At 43.7% G+C, this 21485-nt stretch overlaps 1 protein-coding gene across 1 annotated transcript in view; it reads left to right on the top strand.

Annotated features, from left to right (window-relative positions):
• The window catches only part of Cnnm1 (cyclin and CBS domain divalent metal cation transport mediator 1), a 56071-nt gene that overhangs the window by 13364 nt on the left and 21222 nt on the right, over positions 1-21485 (top strand). The window contains exons 2-6 of the mRNA XM_051199811.1: positions 14158-14301; positions 16978-17118; positions 18436-18605; positions 20314-20413; positions 20992-21039. Of these exons, the coding sequence (XP_051055768.1) occupies positions 14158-14301; positions 16978-17118; positions 18436-18605; positions 20314-20413; positions 20992-21039 (603 nt within the window). The remainder of the gene's footprint in view (positions 1-14157; positions 14302-16977; positions 17119-18435; positions 18606-20313; positions 20414-20991; positions 21040-21485) is intronic.

Below are 21485 nucleotides of genomic sequence, written 5' to 3'. Positions count from 1 at the left end.
GCAGGAGTCTGAGCTAGAAAGAGAAAAGGCAGAACAGATCCGGCAATACATCTTAATGGTGCTAAAGCAATTCTCATAAGCCTGAATATCTTCTACCAAAAATCAGAAACTAGGAAGAATGAAGTATTTGTCACATGTAATTTTTATTCCTCATGAATGCCAAAACAGTATGATTTGTCATTTTGATGGTGGTAATTCTAAAATCACTTGTACCCACTCTTGCCTTAACTAAGGATCCTAAATATAACTCCATCTTTTTCTTGATGATGCAGGATCATGGTCATGAGAATATAGTTATTTTATGCTGTATTGTAACTAGCTCTCTCTGTCTACTCAGAGTTTTCTCTGTCCTTGGTTGTCAGCTGTTAGTTCTCTTTGAGTCTGTGTCAGGCAAATCCTGCTCCACCACACTCCTGGCAGAACTGCCCTCGATCTGTCCATCATCTCACAGCTTTTCTATTCAGCTGAAACCCCAAGTAAACATGAATGTTATCAAATTGTCTGCCTCAGATGCAACAAGCTTTGATAAACGCTGGTTAAACAAGTGATCAATTAGATGATGAAAGTGAGCCTCGTATTCAGGTTGATGGAGAGACCTGGAATAGTTCCTTCTGGAGCCAGATTCCGAGCTATGCAGCGTCAGACCTCCGATAATGAACCCTTACTCCGCTATTTTTGTAGTGTTGCTTAGCAAGCCAGATTGCCAACTGGCTTTGATTCTAGTGACTAACAACTGTTTTTTCATGCCCTGGTGATGTTGGTTACCATGGTACTCTGGATGACACAGTTGGCTTTTTTATAATTGCCTTTTAGTTGCTCAAGAGATTGGTGTGTGCAAGTGTGACAAAGGTGTTGATTATACTTATTTCTCTAGAATAAGATGTTGACTTCAAAATGTGGCTGCAGTCCCTTGTTATTTTTAACCGGGAAGAGAAAAGAGTATTATTTCCTCAAGTCAGTGTGGCTGGTGTAGGATTAGGGGGAATATTTCTGTGTTGTCTTCCAGATTTTTAGAAGATTAATGAGTGATACATGGAAATGATAGCCTGTGGCACAGTGGCTCTTCCTTATCTCATCCCTGTGGGGTGCTCCAATATTAAGATAAAAAACATTAGGTGTCCAGAGCTCACAGTTAATACAGAGGCTGTAATTGTTGACACAATTACATTTCTGGGGTCAGTAAGAAGTCTCAGCATGTAAAGGTGCCTGCCACCAAACCTAATGTTCTGAGGTCCGTCCCGAGGATCCACAGGGTGGAAGATGAGACCCAACTCCTACAAACTGTCCTTCGATTCTACACCTTTAATTGCACCATGGTACATGCACACCCATGTCCCTCCCTCCCCTAATTAAGCAATCAATAATTAACATTCTTAAAAATAGTCTCATCAAAAAAAGGCAGCCTGAGATTATTTAGACTTAGTATAATATTTTAGAAAAAGGCCTTTGATCCTATCTTTTCATTTTTAAACTTTATTTGGGTTGTTTGGTTTTTGTTTTGTTTTGTTTGAGACTGGGTTTCATTGAGTTGCCCAGATTGACCTTGAATTCCAAATCTCTGTGCCTCAGCCTTCTAAGTGCTGGATTTACAGGCATGCACCACCATGCCTCCCCAGCCTTTAATTTTAACATAGCAAAAACTGAAGCCTTGGAAGGAAAATAATAAAAATAGCAATTATACTCCTTCATAGTTGCAGAGTTTTTACATTTGTAAAAATCTCTTCAGAGCAGACTCGTTTTTACTCATGATGACCATGATGTTGTCAGCATCTGTTTTAAATCTCTATTGTGTGTGTGAGGTACATGGTCCCTGACAGTCAAGAGTCTAGGTTAGGGTCAGGCCTAGGGTTAGTTCGGACCAGTTTCTCTCATACTCAAATGTGTGCAAGAACCACCTAGAGGTCTCGGTGGAATTCAGATTCTACCTCTGGGGACTGGGGCGGGTCCTGAGCTTCTGGAGCTTGAAATGAGTCTCCAGGTGCTGCCAGCCTTCTGAGCTAAGCACCACACACTGAGTGGCAAGAACAAAAGTATTCTTCAGGGTTCGTTCTTTTAGATTTTCTGAACTCCACCTCACCCCCAATATCCTGACTCTGTACACCGGAAGTGGGGGGTCCCAGAACAAGCACCCAGTTAATGGCCATGCTGTTGCTCTACAGAACATTCACAGTGGCAGCAAGTCACAAAGTGCTGGTCCTGAACACTGTGGGGATACTGGAAAGAGCCTAATGGAAACCTCTGCATTTCACCAGGTGAAGGTCACGAGCGAAGCAGAAACCGTAAAGTGACTGCTGCTTTCCTATTTCTGCTCGCTATTACCAAGCAATACACCCTCCCCCAGCTCCTATTTTCTCCTTACCAAAGTGCTGTGGCTATTTTTGAAACAATGAGGAACCAAATCAATTATTGGCTGATTTCTCTTGGCAGAGGAAGTATGTTAGCAAGGCTCACAAAAGCTCTCTGAGGGTCGAGCCTAAACCATCTATAGCAGAGCAGAGAACCCTACCCTGAATATTGGGGGCTCTATCTCAGACCCCCAGATTAGGCACAAAACCCACCCAAACATCTGTTTTCTCAGAGACCCTTTATTAGGCAGAGAAGAAAAGTTAAAGAGGTTGCTTTCTGACGCAGGCAGAAAAACAGCAGCAAATGACCTTGCAGGTATAATGTTTAAGAGAAAAAGGGGAGGGCAGTGTTAGAATGGGCTAGGATGCGGTCATATATTTTTAGTAGTAATTAGGTAAATCAAAGGGGGATTATGGTTGCTGGACTCTAATACCCTGATAGCTGGACCTTGGTATTCAGCCTCAGGAGGAGGAAGTGGCCATATAAGGGAAGAGACCTTGGTGGCTACCTTTAGGAATGTAATCTAATAGTTTTTAGCAAAGCAGAGGGAATTAAGGAACAGGGCTAGGCCTGCCAGAGCCAAGTGTTCCAGTGGTTAGTGTCTCTTCAGTTCAAGCCCTTCAAGGCTATGTCAACTTTTTCCAATACAAACATGTAATGTTTCTTTAATTACCCAACTTGCAGTCTCTTTAAAGCAGGCCTTCCAAACTTTACAGTATTGAATTCTGGGGCAGAATAAGGCTTTGTTGGTATTAAAGGAGCTTTCGTGTGCATTATAGGATATTTAGCTTCATCCTTGGTTCTACTCACTAAATTATAACCTCAGGTTTTAACAACCGACTTGTCTTTAGGCATTGCCAAATGTTATCTGGGGGTTAGGGTGTATGGAAAATTGTCCCCAGTTGACAATCAGCCTTTAAATGTACTGTCTTAGTAAGTAGTTGACTGTCGATGGGATCTGCTGTACTTTGAATGTTGATGCCAGGTGACGGTAGAAACTCATACAAAGAATTGCCAACACCTAATATTAGGAGTACAACTTGAATTTCTGGAGGGTGGGGCCCTGGTTGCCTTACAGTAGTGGGGAATTTAATTAACCTCCAACATATCAAGAGCCTAAGAGGGTAACACTTCAAGATGGTAAATGCGGTGATAGTGTAAGTGCCACAAAAGATGTCTTCCTAAGCCCAACATTAACATCACAAACTACTTCCTGCTTTGTGACATGTGAGAGGATGCTTTCCTCAGCTATTCTTTGTTTCTGAAAGGTTGTCTCTTCCTGTGAAGACTCAGCACCTCAAAGCAGATGGGGCTTGCTAGGCATCTCAACACTTACCTCCCTTCTTCATGGCCCAGACAAATGGCTATAGTGATGCAAATCTTCCCCATGAATTGGTGTTTGGACATGTATTAAAATAACCTATAAAGCTTATTGAACCACGGGGATTCTGATTCAGGGGGTCTGGGGCAGTACCTCATAACTTGTTCAGTGACACTGATGCTGCTGGCCCAGAAACCAAACTTGGAACATGGTTTCTATAAACAAAAATAATAGTTTTCAACTTTGGGCAAGCAGAGATCACGGGGGGGGGGGGACATTTGAGTATTGATGTCATGGTCTTTGCGTGTGAGCAGCCCTGGAGCTAGGATGTCTGGCTGTGGGGTCCTGAGTGTGGGATGTGTTTAAAGCTTTAGGAGTAATTCTAATGCAAAGCCAATCAGGAAAGCCACTTAGTGAGATGAAAGGGTTCCAAGCACTGGGAGCTAAGGGGTCTTACCTATGGTACTTTTTAATGGAGAGAAGACAGATCACCATAAATCCCACTTAATCTTAGAGATGTGTGATTTAAGCTCCTTCTGCTTCATTAAGGTTTATTTCTCCAGCTTCAACACCACCACTCTGGTGCTGTGTTCCAAGTAAGGCTCAAGGTATAGGTGCATAGTCTCTACTTTGTGTCTCTTTAGGATGTGGGCCTCATTGGTTCTAGAGATGATAAATGAGAGAGAGGAAGGAGAATTCAGGGAAACAAACATCTAGATGGATAAAGGAGCCCAGAGCTTCTAGAAATCAAGAAAGGACAAGTGTCAATGAGCCAAGCCATCAGTGTAGGGGTAAAATTCTTTACTACCAGTTTAGAAGTAGGATACCAGTGAACCTAGAGTAAAATGTACTTTTTTATAATCCAGGGACAGATGTAGACTTTGTTTTAAGAAAGTTAAGACAACCCATTGGAGAAGAGACATATCTCTGTCAGTTCGAGGCCAGTCTGATCTACAGAGTGAGTGTCAAGCCAACCAGGGCTACATAATGAAATTCTGTCTCAGACAGACAGACAGATAATAAGTGGATGGATAGATAGATGATAGACAGACAGACAGATAGCTAGATGATAGATGGATGGATAGATGATAGATAATGGATGGATAATAGATAGATGATAGATAGATAGATGGATGGATGGATGGATGGATGGATGGATGGATGGATAGATAGATAGCATTGGCAGGGCTGGGGAGATGACTCAGTTGGTAAAATTCTTGCTACCCGACCACGCGAACCTGAATTTGGATCTCCATCACCTATATGAAAAGCTGTGTGTAGCTGTGGTGGAGAGAAGAGGATTCATGAGGCTGGTACCTAGTCTTACTAAATTGGTAAATCCAGGTTCAGTGAAAGACCTTATCTCAAAAGAATAAAGCAGTCAAGAATAGAGAAAGACACTCACTGTGACCTCCGTGTGCATACATACCCATGTACGTACACACAGGGGGGAGGGGGGATAAGGGGGAAGGGAGAGAGAGGTAGGGACGTGAATTAGCATAAAACCCACTGTTTCTTTACCTTCCAACTCAGCTTAGAGGTTTTCCATCCACGTCACAGTCATATGCTCAAGGGACATGTAAAAAATGCTTCAAAGGTAGTAACTAGCATTGGAGCTTTCTGACTGAAGGATTGCTCTTGCCTCTGATGTGTCATAATGAGCTACAGTAGGCCCATGGTCTTAGCTGAGTTAAAGATGGTTACATTGGCTATTTTTAGAAATGGAGGGGGTAATTGTGCCAGGCCCCACTGCTTTGAACATGGATGGCCAAGGGTGTGTGGAGCAGATCATTCAGCTTAATGTGCTCCTGCACAGCTGCTTCTCGGCATGGCTTTGCTGTTCTGCACATGGTGTCTTGTCAGCAGTCATGATTCTAAAAGAACACTGCCTGCCCTAGGAATATGGCCACCATGTGAGAGGGGGACTTTATAATGAAAGTTGAAAGGGGAACTAACTTGTTAAAGAGTATACATAGGACACATGTGCCTTAGTGGGTTCGAAAGCAAGCTGGGGGCCTATAAAGTCATTTCTCACTCCTTAGGAAATTCATGAAATTCTCAAGAGCATCTCAACCATTCCAAGGCTCTTCTAGAAAGCCCCTTGACAAACTTGCAGATGTAAGCCAGTCTTTCAAATACAGCATCAACCCACTGACGTAGAAATAATACAGGTTGAAGACCAACATTTGTTGAGAAAAAAATGACATATTAGGCTATTAGAGCCCTGTTACTCCAAACTTGCCCCCAGTCTGTGAGTTTTAAGCACTCTTTAGTCATCTCTGAGGCCCAATGGGGCCTCTGATAACAGAAATGACCCTCCTGAGGTCCAGCTTAATCACTGTTTTCAAACTCTCCCCCTGCCATCTGTGACCAAGCCCTTGTTCCTGTTCATCATTCCCCCATCTGCAGCGAACAGAAGTGGTTTCCTTTCCTGCCTCTCACCTCTGATGACCTCATTTATGTCCACTTTTGGTCACCACATCCCAGAGCACTAAATGACAAAGTGCTGTCAACAGCGCTCACCAACACGGTGCCCCTGCCCAAGCCTCTATTACCCTTCAACATCAATACGTTCCCCCATGAACCCACTTCTGCCACACACCTTCAATGTGGTTGTAGCTTTGAGCCTAACTTCCTGTTCTTTCAACCATGAGTTATTGGGGCTTTTTATTCAGCTGGATTTCTTCAAAAGAAATTTTCATAGAGATATAATTCACATATCATAAAATTTATTCCTTTAAATGTATAATTTATGTTTTTAGTATACCCACATGATTGTGCAGGCATCTATTCCATCTAACTCCAGAACACTTCCTCATCTAGGAAGAGATCTTGAACTGAGTAGCAATTCCATTTTCTTCTTTCTACCACTTCTAGCAGTCACCAATTTATTTCCTCCAGGTTTTCCTATTTTGAAAATTTCTCATGAATGGAATCATATAGCAAGTAGCCATTTGTGCCTGGCTCCTTAGACTCACTGTTTTCAAAGCTTATCTGTCTTATAACTTCATTCTTTTTTGGGACCAAACAATATTCCATTATGTAGATTTACCATATCTTATTTGTTTAGAAATGTGGGTTGTTGATACTTTTGGGCTATAATTAATAGTTGGCCACACATTTTTATTTGTGTTGGAGTGGAATTGCTGGACCATGTGGTAATTTATGCTTAGTTTTTTTAAAAAACTTCCAGAGTACTGCAACAGTGATAGAGGATCCCTGATTTCCATATCCTCTCCAACAATTGTAATTTGTTTTTTCTTATAGCCATCCTAGTAGGTACATAGTGATATATCATTCCCAGTAGATTTGAATTTCCCTAATTATCATGATTATTGATTATATATATTCTTTGGAGATGTACCTGTTCAAAGGATTTGTGATTTTTAATTGAGTTGTCTTTCCATGAGATGTAATATTTCTTCATATATTAAAGAGACAGGTCATTGTAAAATGATGTATATCCAATGCCTGGCACCTACAGTGTATATGACAAATAGTGGATTCTCTAATAGTAATAATAACCATTGTCCTAACAGTAAATGAGAAATATTCATAGGTTATTATGCCAGGAAGGAAGGGGCTGAGTAACTTCTCCATGTCTACAGATTAACTATATAGGAGACCACCTACAATTCTCCCTCATGGGAGCTAGAAAGAAGGGGCATGTAGAGATGGGGCTCTGACATTTGTAAGGGAGGAAGGACCTTGGATGTGTTTACCATGGACACAGCCCTGTTGTATTAGCTCAAAACTGGGTTTTATGATGGTCATCCCATCTCCTACCCCAGTCTGTCCCTAAGAGAGGCTGCTTCCTTCATTTGTTGATTTCTACTGCTGTGAAGTGAAATTTTTGCCTTTTTCTTTGTGTTTATTAATTGTTCAAAAAGATGGGCTTCATTGTAACTTTTTATATAGAGATAGCACATACACAATCATATCCACAACTCTGAAGAGTATCTCAGAGGACAGAGAATGGTTGTAAAATGTTTCTAAAAAGATACTATGTCTCAGTATCTTGAATAGCTTAAAAGCCCTCCATGATCCTCAGGTACTGGGGTGGCTATGCATATCTTCCTGTGAATGGAAACTATGGCATGTGTGTAGAAGTCAGAGGACAACTTTGGATGTCCATTATATAGAAGTTATTTTTAAAACAGTAAACTCTGTTTATTTAATTCTAGCATGTGAACCAACCACATCAACTGTGGAAAGTGTGGCTGTATTGTATGCATTCTGAGTTCCCCAGCACAAAAGACATCCAATTATAGAAAACAATTTTAAGAAACCAGTTTTCCTAGATTTTTCCATGATCCTAGGCATTTGTTTTGGCATCTGCTAGCACATGTTAGTAGAAAAGTTAGAACAGGTGCCATAAGTTTAAGAAAAATGCGCTGGAAGTTTTTTTTAATCTTTAAATTGCACACATCCTAACAATTAGCATAATCTAATTTAAGCTATATACCACTCAGACCAGTTGGGTAGAATACAGTTGTTTCATAGGATAACTTTCTATAGCACTGAGGCAGGGTTGGAATCTTAATTTAAATCTATAGTATACTACCAGAAAGTAAAGGTTCTTGGTAACATCTGCCATACTAGCTTTGTGTTTGTATTTGATCTTCAGCCTAGTTCAGTTCCTAAAATATTTATTTATAGGTGAAAGAACTTATTTAAAGATGTGACTCTTTGTCCTGAAGGAGCTCACCCTCTGAGAAAGTTATACTAATGTAGGACACATGAGTCACTAGTTACAAGAAGCAGAAAACCACAATAGGGCCAAAGACTTCAGAGCCGTAGGCAGCAGAAGATGGTTTCTAATTCAAAATGGGGTCGGTCAGTCTGGGATTTCTTCTCTTGAAGCTGCAACCTGAAGGGTCAACAGAGATGGGGTAGGGGAAGCCCACACTGTGAGCTCTTAGGATGGGTACTGGGCAGAAACTTAGGAGATGGTTTTTGTCTGGAATGCCCAGAGGGTAGACTGCTGATGGCATGTAGCAGAGCAGATTGAATATTGGGAAAATCAATGTACAGTCTTGATTTCACCAAACGAATTGGACTACATTCCACAAGTACTGTGTTAATTACTGTATGTCACCTAAATTAGTTACTTTTTCTGTTGCTGTGACAAAATGGCTGACAAGAGCAACTTAAAGAAGGGAGGGTTTCCTTTGGCTCACAATTCCAAGATATATATGTGTCCACCATGGAGGGGAGCCTTGACTGAGGAGCTTAGTGCATTTGGCCACATTGGCTTCTCAGTTGAGAAACAGAAAGTGCTAAATGCTGGTACTCAGCTCCTTTCACTGTTTTATTTAGTCAGTAATCAGAGTGGGTCTTCCCATCTCTATGAACCTATCTAGGTAATCTCTCACAGACTACCGAAATGGTGTTTCAGGTGAACCTAGACCCTGTCAAGTTGACATTCAATATTAACCATCACACGGAGAGTTCTTGAACATGACTATGGCAAATCTAGAAGTGTAGACGTAGGTCAAAGGTTAGGGAGAAGGTAGGAAAATTTTAGAGACCATTCATAGGTGGCAAAAATACCACCTATGAATTCAAATTTCATTTCCATTTATAATCCCAAGCAGTGTCTATATGGTGGTTAATAGCAGTGATGGTTAATCCCAGTTGCCATTTGATGAAATCTAGGATTACCTGGGAGATGAGCCTCTAGGGTTCCCTGTGAGGGTTTATCTTGATTGGATTGATGGGAGTGGGCAGAGACACCTATGGGCGGCACCATTCTCCAGGCTGGGACTCTAACCTGTACAAAGGGAAAGTGAGTTAATGCAGCAGGCACCTTTCTTTGCTTCTTCACCAAAGATACAGTTGCCCCCAAGGTCCCTGCTGTTACTTCCCCACCTTAATGGGCTGGAACCTCAGACTGTGAGGGGAAATGGACCCTTTGTCCCTTAAATGGTTTTTGTCAGGTGTATTGTCACAACAACAGGAAAACGGAATGATAGTTATTTAATTTTCTGGAAAACTGACCACCTCTTTTTATTCTTTTTTTTTTTTTAAGACAGAGTTTCTCTGTATTGCTTTTGGAGCCTGTCCTGGAACTAGCTGTGTAGACCAGGCTGGCCTTGAACTCACAGAGATCCCCCTGCCTCTGCCTCCCGAGTGCTGGGATTAAAAGGGTGCACCACCACCACCCGGCTCTTTTTGTTCTTGAATGACACTTAACAGTAAGCAAGCAAAAGCTGCTTTGGGGTCTTTTTCAAGACTAGCTCATCTGAATCAGTACCTCAGATATTCTCCTTATAAAGGTCCTGTAGCTAAGAAAAGAAAGAAAGAAAAAAAAAAAAAACACTTGGGTTTGTGTTCTAGAAACAGGAAATGTGTCTATACTATAAAAGGAGACAGACTGACATGATGGAGGGCTGTTAGAAAATACTTCAGCCAGGCCTATTAGCAAAAGCCCATAATCTCAGCTTCTTAGAAGGCAGGTACATCACAAGGCCAGCCTGGGTAACTTGGTGAACCCTTGTCTCAAAATAAATTTTTGTTAAATACTGAGTTTGGACCTCCAAAAGATAGCTAACCCCCATGTTGACTGCGACATCAATTAAGTAGCCAAGATGTGGAAACTTTAGATAAGTAAGTAAAGATGCCCCTCCTCTCGATGGAGGATGTCCTTCTGTATGCTGTGAATATATGTTTCTTTCATTTGTTGATGAATAAAGCTGTTTTGGCCAATGGACAGGCGGGATGTAGCCGGGCAGGAAGTATAGACAGGAGTACCAGACTTGGAGAACTCTGGGAAGATGAAAGCAAAGAGTGAGTCTTGAGAGAGACACCATGCAGCTGCCAAGGGAGAACAGACCCTGGCGTCACCTGTAAGCCAAGACCATGTGGAGACACACAGATGAACAGAAATGGCTTAATAATTAAGAGAGAACTAGCTAATAAGAAGCCTGAGCAATAGGCCAAAACGTTCATAATCAATATAAGCCTCTGTATGTTTATTTGGGACTGAACAGCTATAGGACCAGATTGGACAGAAACTTCCATTTATACTCTCTCTTACACACACACACACACACACACACACACACACACACACACACACACAAATGTTTACAATCAAAATAGGCCTCTGAATTGTCTATGAAGATGATGTCTGGGGAAAATATTGTGGGTTTTTGTTTGGTTGGTTGGTTGGTTTTGTTGTTGTTTTAAGACAGGGTTTCTCTGTGTAACAGCTCTGGCTGTCTGGAACTCTCTCTGTAGACCAGAATGGCTTCGACCTCACAGAGATCCATCCACCTATCCCTCTCAGGTGCTGGGATTACAGGTGTGCATGACCACTGCCTGGCACATGAAGTCTTTTTAACATGAGGTAAATTCTAAGACTAAATCAGCCCCTCCAAATTTTAGAAAGTAGTTACAACACACCCTTGCTCTCATCTTATCAAAAATTCCAGAAAAATTGCAAAATGATAGTTGCTGTGTTTTCAGTTCATCTCAGAACTGAAGACACAGCAAGGGAAAGAGAAATCACTGGGAGGGAGAAGGGAGCAGAGAAGTATGGGAAGTAAGGAGATTACATACAAAGTGGGCAGGTACAAATGCTAAGTTACCCCGTCAGTCAGCACTCTGTTAGTACTCAACACCGTGTTCTAATTGTATACAGTATTATAAATTTTATATATACATATATATGTATATATATAATGTATATATATATATACATATATATATATATATATATATACATTATATATATACATATATATGTATATATCCTCAAGATAATGGGGTTTGGGGATAGAGCTCAACATAGAGTACTCACCTAGCACATGTGAACCCTAGATCTAATTCTACTGGGAGAAAAGGGGGAAACAGAAGGCCTCGGATTAGGACTGAAGCCAGCAGTCCAACTCTGCTGCTTTTAGGCTGTGCTTTTAGGCTGAGGCCTATCACTAACCCAATCTGTGCCTCACTTTGAGAAATGAGTGTAATGCTGCTACTCGTCTGGGGACTTTTTTAAGGATTAAATATCTTGACTTGTGTCAAGCGTTTCAAACAGTGTTTGGCATGTAGTAGGAGCTCAATAAGCATTAGCAGCTGTTAAGTCATTAAGAAATAAAAACAAAACACCTGCAATGCTAGTCAGACTGTTATGTCTGTGACAAGTTCCTGGTATAAACAACTTAAACAGCAAAGGCTTTATTTAGTTCATGGTTTCATCCTTTCTCTGTGGAGAGGCTTGGTGGTTGGAAGAAAGAGCAGCTCACATCATGGTGGCCAGGAAGCAGAGAAAGAATGGTTGTGGATGCAGGCTCTCTCCTTGTTTCCCTGCTATCCCATCTGGGCTAAGGCGTGTTTGTGGGGCCACAGTCATTCAGAGTGGATCTTCCTTCTTCTGTTGTCCTTAATGGAAATGTCTTCATGGATATACCCAGGCGTGTGCTTTAATAACCTCCTAGACACCTCTCAGTCCAACCAAGTTGAAACCAAGGTGAAACACCATCTGTCCGTGCAGTATTACAGCATACAAAACCTTTGGCATATCCACCAGCTGTGCGGCCACTTCCTGCGCACTGGTTATTCTGTTTCTATTATTGCTAACAAGACACCCCCAAAACAAGTAGAAAATAGTCCCTATTTTATTATGCTAATGGCTTCTATGAACCAGGCCCTAAGAAAGATACAGCAGGAATGGCTTCTCTCTGCTGTCCATACTGCCCAGGCCACTGCTAGAGAAGACAAGAAAGGTTGTATCAACTGAATGTAGTGCCCACTCTCATCATGGCTTCTCACCGTGGTGGCCTCGGGATAGTCAGCAGGCTCCTCACAGGCTTTCTACAGCAGAAGTCATTGCCTTTTATCATCCAGCCCCAGGACACCTCTAAATGTTACTGGTTCAAGTAGTCACACACACACACACACACACACACCCCGACCGATTCAGGGGCAGGATGTATTAGCCACATCCTTAGAGAGAGGCAGTTGCAGGAATCTGGCAGCCTTGTGGTTTTAGTTTTTTGGTTTTTTGTTTTGTTTTTTTTTTTAGACAGGGTTTCTCTTTGTAGCTTTGGAGGTTGTCCTGGAACTCGCTTTGTAGACCAGGCTGGCCTCAAATTCACAGAGACCCACCTGTCTCTGCCTCTCGAGTGCTGGGATTAAAGGTGTGCCTGGGGACAGCCTTGTTTTCTAAGCACCACACTTTACTAGTCCCTGATTCCATGTGAGAAATGGTAACTCATTGAAGGCTGCCCAAAAGCAGTGACTGGTATGACTTAAGCAGGGAGACTGACTTCTAATCCTTCCCAGTCTTGCTCTTTCAATTAGATTATTCAGTCTCCTCCAGCTTGTCAGTGTGTGAAAGTTCAGAGAAAGAAAAAACCATGCATGTGAATATGCATGTAAATATGTTAGACAGCTTCCCTAAAAGGAAACATGGATATAGAGGGTTTTCAGAAGCAAGGAGAAGTGGGTGATGGTGAGGAGAGATAGAGGGTGGTTAGCTGGTGCTGTGGTGTGGTAGACAGTTTTTTCTAATGGTTCAGAACACAGTACAGAATCCCTCTTGACAACAGTTAACCATACATTTCAAAACAGCTAGGACATACAGACCTAATGCAAGACACGATGAGAGTTGAGCTGGTAGACATGGTAATTACCCTGATCTGACCATTATACATTATATAAATGGTCTCAAATATCACACTGTACCCTATAAATGTGTCCTACCTATGCACCAAATAAAGTTATAAAATATATTCAAGTGCCACGTGGTGATGTTCTGGCCAACAATAAACAATGGATAATGGTCTTCCCATGAAATTGTCACCTGGTGATGTCATAACCATCTTAGTTTGCATTAATGCTACCTTAGAGTTTTTATTGCTGTGATGAAACACCATGACCAAAAGCAAGTTGAGGAAAAGGGTTTGTTTGACTTACATATCACATTCCATGATGGGAAGCCAGACAGGAACTCGGGGCAGGAACCTCAGATGCAAAGGCCATGGAAGGGTGCTGCTTACTGGCTTGCTCAGCCTGCTTTGTTAAAACCAGGGACTTCCAACCCTGGAGATGGCACCAACTACAATGGGCTGGTTCCTAACTCATCAATCACTAATTAAGAATATGTCCTACAGGTTTGCCTACAGCTTGATCTCATAGAGGCATTTTCTCACTTAAGGCTACCTTCTCTCTGATGACTCTAGGTTGTGTCAAGTTGACAAAAACTAGCCAGCACAAACTTACTCAGCATTCACACAGTGACACTGGCTAACAGTTTCATTGTAACCTAATAACCCATCCCTGTCATTGAGCAATACACAACTGTATTTCATCTAAGTACCAGGCTTCTGTTTTTAAGAGCTTGCACCCAAATTTCCTATTTTCAGATGGCTCTAGGGTGAGTTCAGTCCTGATCCTGGTCAGACAGCAACTTTGTATTGTTTTCTCACAAACAGAAATCTCTGAAAATGATACAGATGCTAACAGCAGTTCCATTTGTTCTCCAGGAAAATCTCACCTGGCCATTGTCCAGAGGGTGAACAATGAAGGTGAAGGGGACCCTTTCTATGAAGTGATGGGCATTGTCACGCTGGAGGACATCATAGAAGAGATCATCAAGTCAGAGATCCTAGATGAAACTGACCTCTACAGTAAGTGTGTGCCCTGGGCTATTCTCCCGGGTCCTCTGCCTTTCCTGTGATACTCCCAGGAGAGCATTGGTTTGAAAGGTTTGAAAGGACATCAAGGCAAGTCTGTGTACGGGTGTGTGTCATCCACCTCTACCCAGTGCTAGCATGGCAAGACACCCTGGTTCAGGTCATCCTGAGTCACTGAGAACATGCTGGCAAAATGTTATCAGAAGGGAACTTGGCTGAACACAGGCATAACTGGGAAAAGATAGCCTAGCCTTCAAAAGAAAAAAAAAAAATGACTACGGGAAATACAGTGTGCCCAAGAAGAGGGGTTCCCGTGTTGGTTCTTTATTTACCTATTGCAGAACCCAACTCCCTGCCCCCGAGCTCCACTTACACCCAACCACCAGTGAGCAATAAACACTGTCATGGCATTGCCCTTTGCCCAAGCCAAAAATGTATTCAATCCTCCTTGTTGGATATTGGTCTTGTCCCTTTTAGCACCACGGACTCCCGTCCCCCTCCCCCCTCCCCGACCCCCCACCACCACCCCAAGTCTCCCATTCCCTCCTGCCCCCTGGATCAGGTCCCTGTGTGGCTCCTATTGTTTCAGCCTCTGGGCTTTTCCTCTCCCCAAACCCACTAGGAACAAAATGAACTGGCCTCTGCAGAGTGAGAGTTTGGGGCATGTGAGCCTTATCATAGTTTTGCTTGCCAGCCACACAAGGGCTTGCTTTGTCTATGGAACTGGAATGTTATCTAAGTCCATGGGAATCTCTGCCCAGGAAATGTTTCCTCCTCAGACTTTCATCTCCTAAGGTAGCCATCCTCTGCCCTTCCCAGGGATAACTCATCTGAGATGAGCCACCTCAGTTTGCCAGAGCAGTCTTCCAGAAACTGGTTCCTCACAGCAAAAAAAGCTTTGATACCATATGGCAGTGACACCTTTAGGCCAAAAAAAAAGAAAAAAAGAAAAAAAAAATGAGCCAGCCTTTAACATAATAAGCTGAGTGCCACAGCACCTCCCTTCAGGGACCTGACAATGCTGTACTGAGCATTTTCAAACAAGGCAGAGCTCAGAAAGAATCCCTCCCATTCCAGGCTCCCTTCCTTCTCCCTGGCCACCACTCCTGCTCTAGAATCCCCCAGTATCTCTAAATTTCTAAATGTAAAGTGATGAAGACCTTTACAGTAAAGTGTTAGTAGCTGGCAGCAAGCTAAAGGAGCCGTCTCTTCCTGGGACATGGATTTAAATACCCACTGTTAAAATAAGAGTGATAAATGGAGAGGTCATAGGAACGTCTCCACTAGGAAAGCTTAGTGACATGCTGATAGACACAGAAGCAAGTTTGTCATGTAAGCCAGAAGGCTTCTCACTAGTGAGAGCACAGAAAACGGATCCTAAATCTCTACCCAGTGCTCATTTTCCAGATGAGGCTTTCTAGAAGGAAGGGCCAGGGGTTCCCATCCCTGTAAAGAAGCAGGAGTCGGGTGCTTCGTAGAGGCTTCGAGAGCTTCAAGTTTGGAAGATGGGAGAAAATCCAAAGGAAGGCCTGAAAGAAGCCTGCTCCTAAAGAAGAGAGGGACATGAGACAAGGAAGCTGGATTCTGGGGACCTGGTCCCCTGCCGTGAGGACACAGTCCATTGGTCCCTAGTGTACCTGTTGTACTACAAGCCCCCTGAAGCCCTGTTGGTTTCCAGGCAGAGTTTGAGAACAGAAACACATCTTTCCCCCCTCCCCTCAGTGCAGGTGAGGTGGGTTAGCGATTTCTTTCTTTTTTTCTTTTTTAAACACTCTTGGGAAACAGAAGTGGTCAAAGTAAACACTTCCTCCTCCACTTACAAAAAATCTATGAATATGTGTACACATGTGCATGTATATATGTACAAAAACGTGTGTCTCTACATGTGTAGACATATGTAGACCTTTCCTTCTGAACAGCAAGTTAATAATAAACTGGAGAAAGTAATTTCTCTGTGAATAGGCGCATACCCAGTGTACAAGATCCGAGATTCCAGGCTCTGCCTGGGTCCCCATCTGAAGAGCCTGCCGTTAGAAAGTATGCGTGCATTCTTACGCCTTCCCCCTTCTTTTCCCTTCCGTTTCCCTTGATTCTGGGTCTAGGGAGAAGCAGGGGAGTTATGAGTGGTCACAGAGTGACATACCTTAGGTACCACATGGCTTAAGCCCACAGGAAAGTGACTGTGGAACCCAGCTCAAAGGGACGGGAGAAGACAGAGGTAGACACCCCAAACCCCTTAACGCCCAGAATACGAGCACTTCATGTTTGTATGACTTTGCACAAACGCTGCCATGTATGGGTGCCTACTGAGATCTTGCATTGACTGCACAGGTAGAAAAGCTACTAAATATCATAGCTCTCTTGTATGGATTAAAACAATCAAAAATGCTAATGTGTAGAGAGTTCGCACAGCTGTCAGGTAAGGGAGTCAGCCCTAGAACTCTGGGCTTAGGACCCCCACCCCCGCCCCTGCCCAGGGCAGCCCCTTTTCATCTACCACCTACGCACAAACACAGAACCATCTGCTGCCTGCCTGTCTCCTACTGGGAGAGAGCTGACCTTGCCTTCTACAGTTGGCACTGCAGAATGGGTGGGGTCCCAAAGAATCTGGGTAAGCCTCCAAAGACCAACAGTGATTCTCAGTGTCAACTCTCCCCTGTGCCCCTATAGCTGACAATCGGAAAAAGCAGAGGGTCCCGCACCGGGAGAGGAGGCGGCATGACTTCTCTCTCTTCAAGCTTTCAGACTCTGAGATCAGAGTGAAGATCTCGCCACAGCTGCTGCTGGCCACACACCGCTTCATGGCCACAGGTAGGACCTGCCCCACCCACTCCCTACCCTAGCACTGCTAGCAGAATCTAAGTTAGCACCAGACATCACATATTTTTGTACCCTCCATCCCCATTCCTGTGTGCCCCTGGCACTGAGAACCATTGTTTGAGGAAGACAGTGTGACCTGGTAAGCTCCCAGCTCCCTCCCTCGCCGTGTTGTGGAGAGGAAGTGAGTGGTCTCCTTTCTGCCAGAAAAGGGCTAAGGAAACCACTGTGGGTGCTTCCATTTCCTCTTCTTACTTCCTCGCTGGAGCCTAAGGCCATCATCCTCCATCCTGCTGGAATTGGGGTGTGCTGGAGCATTTGTCCCAGCGGGAAAAGCATTGTCCTACCAAGCAGCAAGCCCCTGGGTTTCGGCCCCCTCCAGGAGTCATAGAGGTTTGTGAACTATGAGTTCATAAAATAGACAACTGGATTGGGAAGCCTGGTACCTTTAAAAGAAAAGCAAGTGAAGGATTAAGCTCCTTTTTGTGAAAAGGGTAGCATTTGCCTTTGACCTCTGACGTCATTCACCCCTAATTAATATGATGACCTAGGATGATCAATCCATCACTAAGTTCCATTTTACTAATATAGTATTTATCTATGGGGGATATAATGAGGGCTAGCTAGCTAGCACTGTTCCAGGTCCTGAAAAGTAGGCAACTATAGGATAGAGCCTCCAACACAGAGTTTTCAACATATAATCTTGTTATGAATACAAATTTCTTCTCATCACAAACCAATTTCCCAAAGCAAAGCAGCTTTACCTTCTTAGTATTATACTGCAAGTATCAATATACAATATCTATTAATAGTTAAGTATGATAAATGATATTTTACATTATTGACAACTTAATATTGAAGTAATTACCAGTCTCCATTAACTTGGCATTTCATTTCACCCAGCAGGTGGATGTTATCCAAATAAACCAGACTCACTCCCCAGTGTGGCACTCTACTGTAAAATTAAAGACTTTGTTGTGTCTATGGCTTAGTTGTCTAGGTCCAACTCTAACTAAAAACAAGGAGGAAATTCATAGCAATACTGACATTTCCCAAATGGTGACCTGTTTTTCCTGAGATGCCAGTGAAGCCACGGTCACTCCCAGAAGGCATTGGTAGGGAAGGCTCCAGGATGCACACTGGGAACTAAAATTCCTCAATACAAGGAAGTTGCAGAACCCCAGCCTACTTGGCCGGCTTGTTGTAGATGAAAGCCCGGTTGCTGCCCTTGCCTCCTCCAGCTTTTGCTGCTGGAGTGGGGGGGGGAGGCATGGAGTGCTGACATCCACCCCCACCCCTGCTGCCTTCTAGAAGTGGAACCCTTTAAGTCTCTGTACCTTTCCGAGAAGATCCTGCTCCGGCTACTGAAACATCCCAATGTGATCCAGGAGCTGAAGTTTGATGAGAGGAATAAGAAGGCCCCAGAGCATTACCTCTACCAGCGCAGCCGCCCTGTGGACTATTTCGTGCTGCTTTTACAGGTGAGTGGCAAGGTCAGGGAACTTCCAAGGGCAAGAGGAGGGCATCTGAAGGGTGAAGGGGATTGGCTATGGCTGTCCCTCAGTGCAAGATGCCTAGAGAACAAGGCAAGTAGAGTAGGCATCCTGCATTACATACAGGAAGGGTCCAAGCATGAACAAGTGATATCCTGGGAGCCAAAGTTTCTTCAGTAGTCTTCCATGTGAGCGTTCAAGCATGTATGTTTGGGAGACAGTGAGAAGCGTGTATGTTCAGTAAGGCATTCTGCTTCTGAATGAAAAGGGCCCTGATAGTTCCTGGTATCTGCTTGGGTGTCCCCTACTGCCTCCTGGGATATAGATGGTTCTTGTTAAAAACCTATGTTCATCTCAGCATCTCTGGCATCCATACTGGTCCTCACTCTGCTTCCTGGAGCACATGGAACACGTCCATTCACTGTGCCACACTTCATTCTGTGTGGCTTCCTGAAACAGCTCTCTCTGAAGGGGATTAGGAAGGGAGGCAATGACTGAAATAAATAATCACCTCCCCAGGACTTTCATAAAGATACTTGCCTGCCCTAGATATCTGAACAGGCCTATATTAACTATGTATCAAAGCTAGGCATGGTTTCACATGCCTGTAACCCAGCACTCAAGAAGCAGAGGCAGGAGGATAGCTGTGAGTTTTAGGTCAGTATACATACTGGGTTTAGGGTGTGCAGAGCCACTTGGCAAGATTCCATCTCAAAATTAATTAATTAAATGGAAGTAACCATCAAGTCCTGGCCCCCACCGTGAGCTCTGTCAACTGGCTCCGTGTCTGTTCTCAGCAGAGTGACTGGTTTAAGATCTAAGTAAAAGTTACATTAAGTTAGAAGTAGCCTCTGTTTGTTACAATCCACTTCAGCATGTCCTCCCAGACACAGTGATTTGTCTCAAATATATAGTTCCAAATAACCTCAATAAAATGGTTGTTCTTCCCAAAAAAAATGGGGTCACTTTCTTCACTGTTAGAGATGGTTCCTGTTACATTGTTCATGTAATTCAAGGACACATGCAATGCTTAACAAACGTTTTCAAATAAAGAGCTGAAGGGAACAAAATGTGGTGGAAAGAAGGTGGGCTCAGGAATTAGAAAGATTTGCCTTTAAGATTTCATTGTTCTAGCCTTCTCCTGAGCCTAGATCAATGCATCCATCAACTGGACATAAAAACGTTACATGTTTGGTGGAGCTGTAGGACTGACAGTGAGCATCTACGCGGTGTACATAACCGAGTCAGATGCACAGATGTAGCTATACGCTCTCATAGTGATAATCACCGTCACAGATGATGGGTTCAAGGTCAGAGTCTGTCTCATCCACACTTGGAAATGGTCTCATGTGACACTAAGTCATTGAAGCTGCTCACAGAACTCTGGCTTAGCTGGTGCTGTAGACCTGTGTTCTAGAAAGACCACTATGGAGCGTCCAGAAAGCTTGGTCATCCGTGCCCGGGTGCTACTCTAGGATTGCTGAAGCAGTGAACTTACGCAGTGAACTTACTGCAAAGGGCTTCTAATGTGGAGGGTTCTGTTCTGTAACATAAATCAAGGTAGACTTGACACTGCCCTGCGAGAATGCAAGTCCACTTGTCATGCATAGAAAAGTACATAGGGTCTGAGTGGATACAAGACCTGGAAATGCTCGCCACAGCCTTGGTACACTGCTTATGCCCCTTCTTTCTCCAGGGTAGAGTGGAAGTGGAGGTTGGTAAGGAAGGCCTTCGCTTTGAGAACGGAGCCTTTACCTACTATGGTGTTCCTGCCATCATGACCACTGCTTGCTCAGGTACTCCAGTTCCCAAGCCCCAGCTGCTCAGGGGAAGCAATGAGATCTCCCAAGGCTCAAGTCGCGACTCTTTGCCTGGCTCCTTAAAAGACCCTCCAAATAAGCTCTTTAACTTCCTTGGATCTGGTTTCCTTCATGCCAAATGAACGTAAAAATAATGTTTCCTTCAGATTTTGCTTAGTTTAAAAAATAAGAAGTAACCAGGTGGTGTTGGCGCCTTTAATCCCAACATTTGGGAGGCAGAGGCAGATGGATCTCTGGGAGTTCAAGGCCAGCCTGGTCTACAAAGCTAGCTCCAGGACAGGCTCCAAAGCTACACAGAGAAACCCTGTCTCAAAAAAAAAAAGGAGGAAAACTGAGTTGGAAGGAAAAAGGAAATCATGTAGCAAGTGTTGAGAAGGGAGAGTGTATTGAAAAGACAAGCTGCTTCACTTCTTACCCCTCTTCGCTACCCTCCTGTTTGATGCCTGATTTCTGCAGGGTTAATTGGTGCTGGGGTGGAGTGGAAGTAGAGATCCCCATAAGAAGTTATGTTTTCTGAATTACTTCTGAAACCCACTGCATCCTTCTGTCCTTAGATAATGACGTGCGGAAGGTTGGAAGTCTGGCTGGATCCTCTGTCTTTCGTATGTATCTCTCAAACCCCTTCCTCGTCTTCCCCGCCATGGCCCTGCCTCAGCCCACTTGGGGAACCCGAACCAAGCTATTTGAACATGGGCTGGGCTGACACAAATGCTGGCAGCCTCTTTGTAATGCTCTGCCAGAACACTGCCTCCCACCAGGTACCCACAGAGCACGGAGGCTTAGGTCGTGTGTGTCTGGAATGCTGTGGCTTCTCTGTTCACACCCACATGATGAATGGGAGTCTGGGGGATAGGTGTGCGGTGTGGCGGGCAGGGGGCACAGTGAGTTACCACCTGCTGGGGCATGCTGGCATTTGCTCTGTGTGCTCTGCTGGTGGTTCAGTCTTCCCTTCACTGTAGTGGTAATCGCCTCTGCCCTTTACCTGGAGTGCTATGATTTCGTCTGTGACATTTGTTCTCAGGGAAAGGTGACTGTGACATTCAGTGTT

Source organism: Phodopus roborovskii, unplaced genomic scaffold (genome assembly GCF_943737965.1).
Source record: "Phodopus roborovskii unplaced genomic scaffold, PHOROB, whole genome shotgun sequence".
In the NCBI taxonomy this organism is placed as follows: domain Eukaryota; kingdom Metazoa; phylum Chordata; class Mammalia; order Rodentia; family Cricetidae; genus Phodopus; species Phodopus roborovskii.
This window is presented reverse-complemented; position numbering and strand designations above follow the sequence as displayed.